This window comes from Corvus brachyrhynchos, unplaced genomic scaffold (assembly GCF_000691975.1).
Source record: "Corvus brachyrhynchos isolate BGI_N302 unplaced genomic scaffold, ASM69197v1 scaffold37, whole genome shotgun sequence".
In the NCBI taxonomy this organism is placed as follows: Eukaryota; Metazoa; Chordata; class Aves; order Passeriformes; family Corvidae; genus Corvus; species Corvus brachyrhynchos.
This window is the reverse complement of record NW_008239289.1, coordinates 2,617,833-2,630,451: the sequence shown is the minus strand read 5'-3', so window position 1 is coordinate 2,630,451 and position 12,619 is coordinate 2,617,833. Positions and strand designations below refer to the sequence as shown.

The window sequence follows — 12,619 nt, the reverse complement described above, 5'->3', positions numbered from 1 at the left end:
GTGTTATTGGCTGTAATTGTGCATTATGAAAAATATGGTCTGACCAAAGTTGAACTGACCAGAGCTTAGATTGACAACAAACTCTCTTTGAACTATCTGCAGAAAAAGGATGCAAGCACAGTTTAGTGTGCTGTCTTTTGCTGGAGCTCATCAACTGCTACAGGATAAAGGGTGCTATTTATGGTTTGCACAACTTTTCCAGTCATTAAGTCTTGGCCGATAACTGGTTTGTCAAGAGTTGTTTCCCCCCCCCTCCCCCCCCACCAATCCTCTTTTAAACCATCCAACTGTCCAGAGCAGCTTTTGGTGCACTCCAAATTCCTCACAGCCCAGTCTGAATTTTGGTTCTTTCCACAAGAAAGCAAGAGCTTGCAGCTTTGAATTTATGAAAAGAAAGCTTCTGCTTTTCATACAGAATGATTTGTTATCTCCTTGATCTGTGTAGAATAATAGGCTTGGCCTCATTAAAGTTGGGAGTATGCATGCAGGTAACAGTGCTCGTGCCATCAGCCAGAAGAAATGAAATTCTGAATACTGTATCACCCAGTTTAGTTTGTCTGTTAGTTACAAGAGAAGGCAAATTCAGTGATTAGCCAGGGCAGATTTTCTGTATCCTTTAAATAGGGAAGATTCTCTGTGTCCTCTAAATATTCTTTGTTCATCCAATATATGTATTGAACTATACAAAAAACCCAGTTTGTTACTAAATGGCAAGGTTTATTTTGAGAATGCAATTAGTATGTAATACCTTGGAAGATGAACAGCTATTGTAAATACAGAATAAAGGCTCAAGCACCATAGCTCTTCTGTGCCTGTATTTGTGTTTTACAAGAAAAGACACACAGCATAACTTCCATAAAAGGTGCTATAACTAATTTAGAAACAGTGCCTCCACGAATTAGCATTTCAGACTGACATATGTGTGCATTCATGATCACAAGAATTCAAAACAGTGGTCTAGAGAGCCATGAAGTTCTCTTGATCCCCTTCAGCTGTGCTTTGAACTCTGCACAATACCTTTTTTGCCATGCTGCCCCATACTCAGCTTCTGTCTCAGCTCCATAAGGCAGGCCACTAATTTTCTCTAATCAGCTGTGTAAGTGTTCATAAGCCCTCTTAGCTCATTTACAACAGTGGACACTAATACAACAGGAAATGAACCTATTGGTTTCACTTAGATCCCTGGGCAGCTGCCAGTTACCAAGAGATCTCAGCTGAGTTTGAAAACAGCAATGCTCTTGATTGCAAAATGACTTTTTCCCTGCTGCTGCCGCTCTCCTCATACTCACTTCTAATCAATACACCATTCTAATTCACAACCATATCTTCCTCAGGAGGCTTTGAATCAACTAAGTACAATTGCAAGCTCAAAGAAAATGCTGGCATTTATTTTTATGTTGCAAACTAACTCTACATACGCCCTCTCTCAGGATTCACAGAAAAGTTGAGTCTTTTATTGAAAGGCCCTATAAAACTGAGGTAAAGTACAAAATTAGAAAGGTAGCTCTAGTAGAAATGGCAGAGGATGAAACTCATTAGATATCACACCATAAAGAATAGAGGGGAATTGGTTTAAACATGACAGAAGTGAGCTTCCTAGCAGCAAGGAATTTAATCCTAAAATCTACGATAAGTCTTGTGTATCCCATGAGTTTTTACAAAACAATTCCATTTCACTGTAACTGCTCCAAAATCAAATGCATGATACGTATATACAAATAGAATGAAATAGTCAAAAAGTTGTTCCTAGTCTGACCAAGTATCAACCGAACAGAGGCACCTATTAATATTTTTGCAATTAGCTTCATAAATTACCTTTCAGTTTTGTCACTTAACCTCTGAATTTCATATGTACCAACATAATTTAAATATGTTATGGTTTTTTGCCCATCTGTACAATGAAATTTCTGTATAAGGCTCTAACATCTCCTCTCCCACTTTCCAATGGGAATGAGCTGGGGGGGCAGCAAAACCTACCGCTAATGCTTAAGCTTCCTGGAACAGGCTGACTACAAGCATAGCTAAGATAATAACTCCTTCCCTCCTTCAACCACACATAATACAGTCTTTATTCAGCAAAGTCGTTTCACACCATGCCAAAGGTCAGCTTTTGCTGTATTAATAGCTGCTCTGGGAGGATCAGTGTTGTGCTATCCTACATTTCTTCCAGGGCCTGGAGATGCAATTTCCTACAATCTGCAGGCAATTTCCCACCAATTTTCTTGGGGAGCTAATAGGCTGTGACAGGAGATGGAGCTAGCAAGCAGCAGGCGGCTTCAGAAAAGACAAATTGCATCTTTGCCACCTAACTGGGCAATCTAGAAAGAGTTTATAGCTTTGTAGTGTTATTGGGCCCCATGCTAACAGCAAATCGTTCAAGCTGCTATCTGAATTTCATATTCTTTTCCTTCTGAATTGTTATCACCACATATCACTTTGTTGCACTTTTTCTACGAACGACAGTTAGACACAGATCATGTGTGATTACTATTTTAACTGCCTTTTAACTAGACAAGCCCTGCTAAATGCTATCCACATCAGAAACAGAGAAATATACAGTGTCTCTGTCAAACAGCAATATTTTGATTATTTTCATACTTGTTAAGGCAAAGCAGACACCTATGGAAAGGGATTAATTTGTAAGCTAAATTCAAATGAAACAGACAGGGGAAACTATGGGAACATTAAAAGTGTGAGCACACCTATTGTGGTAAGAAAGTCCCACTGATCATATATAGTACAAAATGAAAGCAATAAAGAACCCCCAAATATAACTGGTAAATTCTCCCTCTAACTCTAGTAGATTTTGAAGCCTAAGAAGTTAACCTGAACAGTCAAATCAGTTCAAAACCATCCATGCAACGATTTACCTTGCACATCTAAAATTAGTAAGACTAGTAAAGCTCTAAGAATGTATTATCATATCCACTTTGACAGAAATGAAACTGATTTAAAGCTGCTAACCCCACCTAAGGTTACAAAAAACATTAATAACTAAAGAAAATTATTCAAAGGCACATAGCACTAGCAACTATTGCAAGTGGTATCTGTCACTGTACTTCCCCTTACTGTTATAGCTTACCCAAGGGATAAATACTGTAAACACATTCTATTACAGAACCCTGTATATCTGTATGTTTTCTTCAAAATATAGAAGAACAAATTTCTGAAGGCATGGAGGTTATTAAAAAAATTAACAGTAGTAATGAAATTATTATAATTAGCAAAATTTGCAAGGTTAATATTTTTCCCCTTCCCCCGTCCCAAGAATAAATTAGGTAGAGTAAAAACAATCCCATCTAAATTATTGCTGTCCACTGGGAGACAAAATTAGTACTGAGATGTATAAAATTTTACTATAATTCAACCCTAAGGATTTTTTTTTAATTACTTAAGTAATGAAAAAATGTAAAATTACAGTGAACAAAGTGTTGAAATATTCTAACATGCATTTTAAAACTCTCACATTTAAACCACTTGTCATTAATATCCCCATTTCATATTTGTGGTTTTTAATAAGTTACAGCTAGATAAAATACTGAAGAACCAGGAAGAATTATAAATAGAATATCAGGTCAATAACTTGTGCTCAACGAAGAAGATTATCTACATAAACAAATAAAAAAAGCTATGAAAACCATTCAAAATCCAGAAGTATTTCCTTAAACAGATTCACTGATAAAAATACATGAGTATCAGGACTTGGAAATCTTGAATTTGACAAATGAAAATCAATGATTTATCCATACAAGTCTATAAACTTCTTGAAGTACACATTCAAAAATTCAATTATACCATATATTTGTGAATATTCACTCAACTGCAGTTAGAAATACACATCTCACATAATTAACAATCAGAAAGACAGAGAAAAGTTAGAAGCATTATGTATGTATAACTCATTAAAACACCTCTAGAGATCTAATGTATATTCAGGAGGAAACACAAAGGAGCACAGTAGTAAACTGATTTCTGTATGAAAAAGGAAACTTATTCCAGTAAATAAATTTAATGCGGCCACAAAAGTTGAATCACTCCAAAGTTTTGTTGCATGCATGGCATGCTAAGCAAATACCAGGCTGACAGTAAGGACATTTACATACTTAACAGTAGTGTTTGGCTGAGTCATCAGCAATTAGAAAATATTTTGAATTTGCAAAGCCATCAGATTATATATTTACTTGAAATCTAATTTTAAAAAATTGGGTCCAACTGCAAAAAAACCCAATATGTGACTAATTTTTTTAAGAATAAAAAGAATAAATTTTGCTCTGCAAAATATCATGCTACAGCAAACCACAAAATAAGTTACTAGCTTATCATAATTGCAGCCAATTTTTAAAGTAAAGGGGTAATCCACTGTGGATCACTGAAGAAAATGTGACAAAGACTGTGAAATGAGCAGATGGATTTTATTTTAAACAAATTAGGCTCACTACCAGGAAAGTAACAAGGATTTCTAAGCTTCCACTGCTATGGGTTAACTTTCATTTATGACCCCTTCATTCTGCTTGTTAACTTCTTTAAACTGCCATTAAAATCAGTGCTCGAAGGAAAAACAGATTTATTGTTTGCAGTTACAAGCTATCATCTCAATTTTCTGTGTTAATGACAGAGTATACAAAAGGGATAATGATAACAGTATGTTTGATTACTTAGTCTCCAGACTATGTGTTATCTTCACCTCAAACTCATTTTTGGCAGAAAACAGATAGAAACAGGGTTTGAGAGATACTATACCTTTGTACTGTGAACATAGCAAAGGCAATCCTTGCCAAGCTGTACACAATAGAACTGTCTAGTGTTCCTTGCAGCATCTCTTCTATGAATCAACATAACCTTACAAAAATATGGGCAAAATCACATGTGAAATTATAGGAGAGGAAAGATCTCATAATTTTAAGTTTTACTTCAGAAGCCACCACAGAATTTTTCTGGGAAGAGTGAACTATGCCAAACCAGCAATTCTATAAACAATAAAAGTACAAATAATATAGAATAATGCAGCTATCTTATCTCTGAGTGCTTGTTTTAGTAAGGGAAATCATTACAGCAGACACTGCCCAATATAATCAATGCAGCTATCCACTAAAATATTCAATCAGATTTTCCTGTATTCTACGTATCATCAATAGGCAACTAAATTCTTACTAATGCATAGTAGAGCATAGAGCCAGAAAGGACACAGACTGTTGTTCAGCTTCTAGGAGTGAGCTGTGAGACCCAGATGTAAGAAATATGGGAAAAAACCCCAAACCCCAGAAAAAACACTGCTCAGATTTGAAAATAACATTTGTCCCCACAACAGAAATTTTTTGGTATTCAGTTTTCTGACCAGCACTGCAGCTTCCAGGAAATAGAAATCCAGCACTCTCAAGAATTAATGTATCACAGAAGCAGTAGGTTCTTTGCTTTGAGATACAGCATCTTCAACAACATTCTGCCCTCTGAAGGCTATTATTCATTCTTCTGATTTCCCTGCATGTTTTCTTGTTGTATTCAATTTATACTTTTAAATTTATGTCAGAAGAAAAAAAGAAATAAATCAACACAAAATAGTAAAAAAACACAAACCAAAACAAAAAGAACCCAAGCCCACCCATGTGCTTAAATTGTGTTCAAAACCTACTTTTTGCTGATTTAGAAAATGTTTCAGTGTGTGAGCTCTCCTATATAGCTGAGCAGAAACTCTGGGTAAATTTCACAGAAATGTCAGTAAGATAGATTTTTCAAGCACCCAGTTTTTACATGTCTGGTTTCCCTAGCAAAATCTACCATACTGCACTAAGCACTTAAGATGCAATGGGACATTTGGGAGCATGTTGCTGAAAATGGGATTATCAATTGCTTAGAAGCAGATCTTGAGCTACAGAAATAAAAGGTAATGGTAAATGTTGGGAACTGTCTGTGATTTAACTCCCTTTCCTCTTAGGATGAGGTGGTTAGATGTTTATGGATGTCAAAGAAATGTCCACTTCCAGTTCAAACACACAGCTCAAGTGTCTTTGAATAACTACACAGAAACATTTTAACAACTTTACAGAGAAACAGAAGTTAGTGAAATTGCACACTGAAATCTCATTCTAGGTGAATTGCGTGGATTGCATGTTAGATTACACCTAAAATATACGTGTTTCTATGTTCTCATTTTCCATGTGTGTGCAGTGTGACCAGGTGGCCAAGGAGGCCAATGGCATCCTGGCTTGTGTCAGCAATAGTGTGGCCAGCAGGACTAGGGAATGGATTTTCCCTGTCCTTGTCACTGGAATGGCTGCACCTCAAATCCTGTGTTCAGTTCAGGCCACTCGTGACAAGGACATTGAGATGTGTCCAGAGAAGGGCAATGGAGCTGGTGAAGGGTCTGGAGCATAAGTCTTTTAAGGAGTGGATGAGGGAGCTGGGATTGCTTAGCCTGGGAGAAAAGGCTCAGGGGACACCTCATCCCTCTACAACTCCCTGAAATGAGGTTGTAACGAGTTGGATGTCAGTTAGCCTCTCCTCTCAGGCACAGGACAAGAGGACATAGCTTCAAGCTGAGTCAGGGGAGGTTCAGGTTGGACCTCAGGAAGAATTTTCTCATGGAAGAAGTTGTCAAGCATTGGAGCAGGCTGCCCAGGGAGGTGGTAGAGTCACCATTCCCAGAGGTGTTCAAGAAATAACCAGATGCAGCACATAATGCTATGGTTTAGTTGACATGTGATGTTCAGTCAAAGGTTGGACTAGATCTTGGAAGGCTTTTCTAACCTAAGTGATTATGTGATTCTGTCTGTGTTATTTCCTGCCATGAACTCTTGCATTCTGGTTTGTTAGGTTCAACTCTGAGTTGCTTCACCTTCCCCATTATGTAATAAAGCATGTCTGTCTGGCAGGACACTATGACTGAAGTCTTACATAGACCTACATTCTCAAATTCCTTCTGTGTACTTGTGGTAGGAGAAAAAAATAAAATCCTTCAAGGAGACAGCAGAGTTGGAGCCAGTCCACATTCTCCAGTGAAGTGATTTAAGGGGTAAACACTTTATCAGTAATGCAAAATCAGAAGTCAGTACTTCTCTTTAGCCCAAAAACTTTAAAATCCACCTTCCTTAATTAATGGAATGGTGGAACTTCCCCATCAACTCAAAATTGCACCAATATAGTAGAAAATATGAAAGATTATTCTAACTAGACTACATAATCCCACAGGCTCATAAGTGGGCTAGTCGTTCCACAAAAATACAAACAAAAAAAACCTACCAAGAATTAAACACCAAAACCAAAAATCAGTTTGTGAGTTAAAGCTACTTCAGTAACTTAGAAACTTCTGAAAATTCTACTTGTATCATCAATGCAAAAATGTGACCCAAAAATGATGTCAATCATTTATACACAGTAGTATATATGAGACTAGATGACAGATTCTACATTGATGTTAATATTAAAAAATAACACGTGTTGTAATGGTCTATGAAAATCATATTCATTTAGTGCTCCCTCTTTCCTTTAAAGGAAGAAAAGCCTTTGAAATGCCAAATGAGTTAAAAAGAACTAATGTAGATGAAAATTCTCTCTCAGGTACCAGTGGCTTGTAGACTAACATGGGAAATTATCATTACTTGGAATTATAATCAAAAAGAAAGTCTGACACACTGACAAATACGTTGTGTGGAATGATACCATGATTTTCTGCACAATTGATTTACGAAGGGTTATGCCAGTGCACATATACAAAATATACATATTAAAGCTGGCAAAGAATTTTGTTCAGTTGAATTGGTATTACCACAAATCCCCTCTTCATCAGTTATTGTATGCACTGACATCCAAAATGTCTTTTGTAAGGACTCCCTGCTTCTATCCAGCACTAGCATTTGCCAGAGCGGCATTCAGACATCTCTGAATACTGAGGGCCACCCAGCACACAAAGACTGTCCCAAAAAAGGGCTAACCAAAGGTATCTTTTAGGACTGTAATTAAACTGACCTCCCCCTCCCCCCCCCAAAAAAAAATTAATTACCTACGCAATAGTTACTGGCGTACTTCTTTTTCCCATATCGTTTTTCTAGTGCCTTTTCTGCTGCTGCTGATCTCGGTTGATCTGTTTCTTCATTCAACAAGCAATTATTTCCACCCACTACTTTACACAGAGCTACAAGAACTTACAGAAGTTTCAAGCACCACAAGTTTCAAATCTTGTAGGTAATTGCATACGCAGACATGCCAGGAGTTCAGGGAATCTATCTTTTCATTAAAACTTACATCTGCAAGTAGAATATGCTTTACTGTCTGACAAATGAAAAAACCCATGATGTTTCATAAACATTAAGTGAAATCTGAAACAACAAATGGAGAGAACTACTCATCCACAAGTATGGATGATGCATCCACAAGTTTTCAGATGCATCCACTAGTTTTCAGACCCAAGGCTTAAAGTAGGTATGATGGGTGGGGGGGGAGGAGGGGAAGAATTAATTTCTTAATTACAATCAAGAAATATATGGTACAAATATGATTAAATTCATTCACATGCATACATTTCTGATTCCATAACTGCTCTGACACACTGTGCGTTCTAGAAGCCAAGAAAATAAGGTATTTTATGATTTTCCTAACAGTATGATTTTGAACCTCCTGATTGCCAAGAATGTGATTACACTTGTGGTTTTTTTTCAATTCATATGGATATGTTAGAATACTTGCATTCTTGGTTCCTCTGATATCAACTTCAGAGAACAGCAAAAGGATACCTATAAAGTAAAAGCCAAGGTGATAGCAGTTTGGCAAAAATCAAAAACATCCTAACTAAAGCAAATTTGTGGGTGCTGCTAAAGTCAATGATCACTGGCAGAGCCAGATGTTCAGAGAAACTTCAATATGAAAAGTGTAAAAATCAATAATCTAGTAAATACTTGATTTTTTAAAACTTTACCTTTTAAAAATGGCATAGCACTTCCCAGTATTTCAGTGTAGCAAATATAGTTAATTCTTTGAAAAGCCTGATGATTCTGCTTTTTGCCCCACTATGTCTGAAAGCAACATGACCAGCACCTAAACTGGTCTGTCATTTCATACAGATACAAATTAACAGCAAAGTAATCAACAAAGATATATATGGATACATATGGATTGAGGCTAATTTTAAATGTATAGGAGACCAGATTATCCTGAATGGGTAACATTCTACATTCCAAATGAATGTTAGTCCATTAAGGCTATTACACATCTACATGCTATAAAGTGGTTTCAGTAGAATGGTTATGTAAATTGAAAAGAAAGCCAGTGTCTCTTCAGACTACTAACTGAGATAAAATTTGCCCCCAGATGAAAAATTCTTTATCCAATCAATGCATCTGTCAGTCAAACTTGTTTCTTCCTAGCTATGTGTCTTTGAAAGAGCAGGGACATAGGCCATTGTCAAATGCTAGCAAAATGAGAAAGCAGCTCTTCTGTCTGCCAGTTTGTGTAATCTGAATTAGTTGTTCAAAGATATTCTTCTGTTCATCTGTACTCTCCATTAGCAATAGAAATTCTAACCAAATTACAGAATGTAGGAAATGCATGACCCTCACCAGTGCAATAGCAAAGTTTGTTGTCTAGCGCACAGTGGCAGAACATGCTAAACTGAAAAAATAATAGTTAAGTAAAGTGAACACATTCTCTCCTCATCCATTGCTCTTGAGTACACCAAGAAAACTTGAAGATGCATAGCTTTGGTAACTGACTGCTTAGCATGGCTCTTCACAGATGTCACACACTGATGTGACAGTGGAAAAAGTTGCTCAGCATGAATACATAGAGCCTACAGGCCTGCATAATATGGGACACTCAGGAAAATTAATTCTAATTAATTTGTAGAGTGAATTAGTTGAAAATCAAAATCCTTCTTAGTCAATATTCTCACAAGAAATTAAGAGGCGAGTTTAACTTAGTTTAGGTTAATTCACTTCACTTGCAACCCTGCAAGTATTTAACGTCTTTAAGCAATCCCCTGTAAAACTCACACTTTTGGTAATTTAGTTAAATTTACCTGAGTATCTAAGTATAGACAAGACTTTAAAAAGGAAATGGTCATTAACTACCACTTCTCTGTAAAACATGAAGGGTGCAACTTATCTAGCTTATCTAATCACAGACACCCTCAGTTAACGAATAAAGGCTCTGATGTACTTAGTTGAAATGCAGTCTCACATGAATTCTGTTCAGCTGGGGGAAAAAGGACAGGGAAGTCACCTCCTCTTGTAGAGAAATGACCAAATGAGTTATGATCAGGCACATATTACTGTATCTGCCAAAGAACATATACATGGGACATCAGAATGAACTTAAACTGAACAGCTTTATGAAATGTTCAATTTTTATATTTACACTATAATTAGTACAAAACTGCCTTTTTAAGTTTTCTGTAGAACAAGACAGTATCTACTGGACTTGATACCCTAGTATGTCAAATCAACTACTTTGAAGTATGATAAAGGAATCTAAGAATAGTTATAAAGAATAAGACACCATTTTCAAACTATACATAGTGTTTGCTTTTGCTTCTAAAAAGGTACTTATATCCCCAAAAGATTTTTAATTTTAAATAAGCAGGGCAAGCAGGGAGGGGACAAGGGGGAAGACTGGTTGTTCGTACTAAAGCCTTTACTGTAGTAAACTAAATATATTTACAATTTGTACAAATGTTTGACCTTCAACAAAAATACAAAAACATATCACAAGATGCAAAACCAGGAAACAAGTTCATCTGAGACACTGCTGCTCTACACAGGATAGAATGCAACTTGAACTGCAAGGAACAGAAAGGTATTTATCCCCCATATTCAGGCAATGAGAACAATTTGCATGAGGTCACAAAAAAAAAATAAAAGGCTCCAACATTCTTCAGTAGACTTGGCTTTTAAAAATTATGTCAAAAACCTGGGCTACATCTGTCCATCTTGCCTCTGTGTTCCATCTTGTCCACGTAGCCAATATTTAGTTGCTGGATGTTGCCTTCTATTTTGAAAAATTGGAGTAGTTTCATGGCAAGGTCTGGAACCTCAACACTTGTGTTCCTTTCAAAAATTCAAAACCTTTCTACGTCTACAATTAAGAACAATTTTGGCCCAGTTCAACTTCTAAAAGAATATCCCCGTCATATTTTTCAGTAGATAACTTCATAGACTGTAGCCTTTTTGTCTCCAGAGCCAGTGACTATGTACTTATCATCCACAGAGATGTCACAGCTAAGCACTGATGAAGATTCTTTGGACTAGAAGAAAAATAGAAATATTTTTCATCATTAAAAAGAAGTCTGTTGCCCTCATTTCAGTATCCCATTTTGGGTAGATCACATATATGAAGATATCCAAGTCCACTCTTGGGACTCTGCATGGTTTTTTTTTTTTTTTTCATTAAAAGCAATATCATCCTCACCTGGAAGATACTGGCTCCATAAGGAGTTCTCCATGCATTAAGAAGGTTATCTTTCCCAGTACTCACAAACCATTTACCTAGAATATAAACCAGAAGGATTAAAAAAACATGAAAGACGTGTCTGACAAATTTTGGGTCTTCAATTCACATCAATGAAATCTGTTAACTAATTACCCCTATAGAAGTTCTTGCCACTAATCAACACAGTACTTTTGCTTACAATCAATGTGGACACTCTGTGCGTTTACAGTGTGCTACATACTAGGAAATCTCTTACCTCTTCAAACAGAAATAGCTTTTTACACATGAATCAATCCTCACAACAGCCGCTAGATAAACAGATGGTTGTTTGTAGATAAGTGCATTTGAATTGATAAAGCAGAAATATTTATGCATTACTTAAGGAACTGAGATGTAATAACTAATGACTATGAAATAACTAGTCAGCAATATATGAATTAAGAGCTCCAGTTCTATGTTCAGGGCAACTTACCACAGTAAGCAAACTTGAGTGACAATACGCAACTCTCATGAAGGTGCAGTTGATATTTGTCTGGTTTATTTACATGTAGCACTTCGACATTGCTGCTCTCCATTCCCACAGCTAGCCATTCACCAGTAGGACAATAACCAAGGGAAAATATCTGAAAATTAAACCATATTTACAACTTCTAATTTTTTCCTACAGATAATTTTTTTCTGCAGTTAAAATTATTTGGGAGAGGGAGACAGAGAGATAAGGGCAAATTCACGTAGTTCAGTAGCAAAACTGTAGTTCAAAATTCAAGTAACTAAATAACCCCTGTTTTTACCTTTTAACTTACAAAAATAGGAAAAGAATAGTGTCAGGCTATCATTTTCTTCTATAATCTAAGCACATAAGAAAGCTGTGTTGTGAGCAGCCAAAAGAAAGAGAGGGAACAACCTGCCAGTTCTACTGGGCTCGATCTTACCTTTGATCCTAAGGGTTTCCTTTCCACCCCACACACTGCCCCAAGCAGTAGGAAAATCCAGTTACCTGTGATGTGAAGTCATGCTGTTGTAGCTGTCTCCCTTCTCTCAAGTCCCAGGATCTGACAGTGTTATCCAAACCTCCTGTCCAGAGCTTGGTACCATCATTAGAAATGTCAATACAGCTGGCTCCATCTGTGTGGCCCTGGAATTGCCTGATAAAACAAACCAGATTGAATAATGATTTCCTGCCAGAGCTCAAGGTAAACACTGT

General features: G+C 36.7%; 1 protein-coding gene across 1 annotated transcript in view; it reads right to left on the bottom strand.

The window, feature by feature from the left end:
- Positions 1-696: 696 nt before the first annotated feature.
- LOC103619863 (transducin-like enhancer protein 1) overlaps positions 697-12,619 on the bottom strand; it is an 80,249-nt gene continuing 68,326 nt past the window's right edge. Inside the window, exons 14-17 of the mRNA XM_017740440.1 lie at positions 12,413-12,560; positions 11,888-12,038; positions 11,395-11,471; positions 697-11,230 (exon numbers count right to left, since the gene is read on the bottom strand). Of these exons, the coding sequence (XP_017595929.1) occupies positions 11,123-11,230; positions 11,395-11,471; positions 11,888-12,038; positions 12,413-12,560 (484 nt within the window). The 3' untranslated portion in view covers positions 697-11,122. The remainder of the gene's footprint in view (positions 11,231-11,394; positions 11,472-11,887; positions 12,039-12,412; positions 12,561-12,619) is intronic.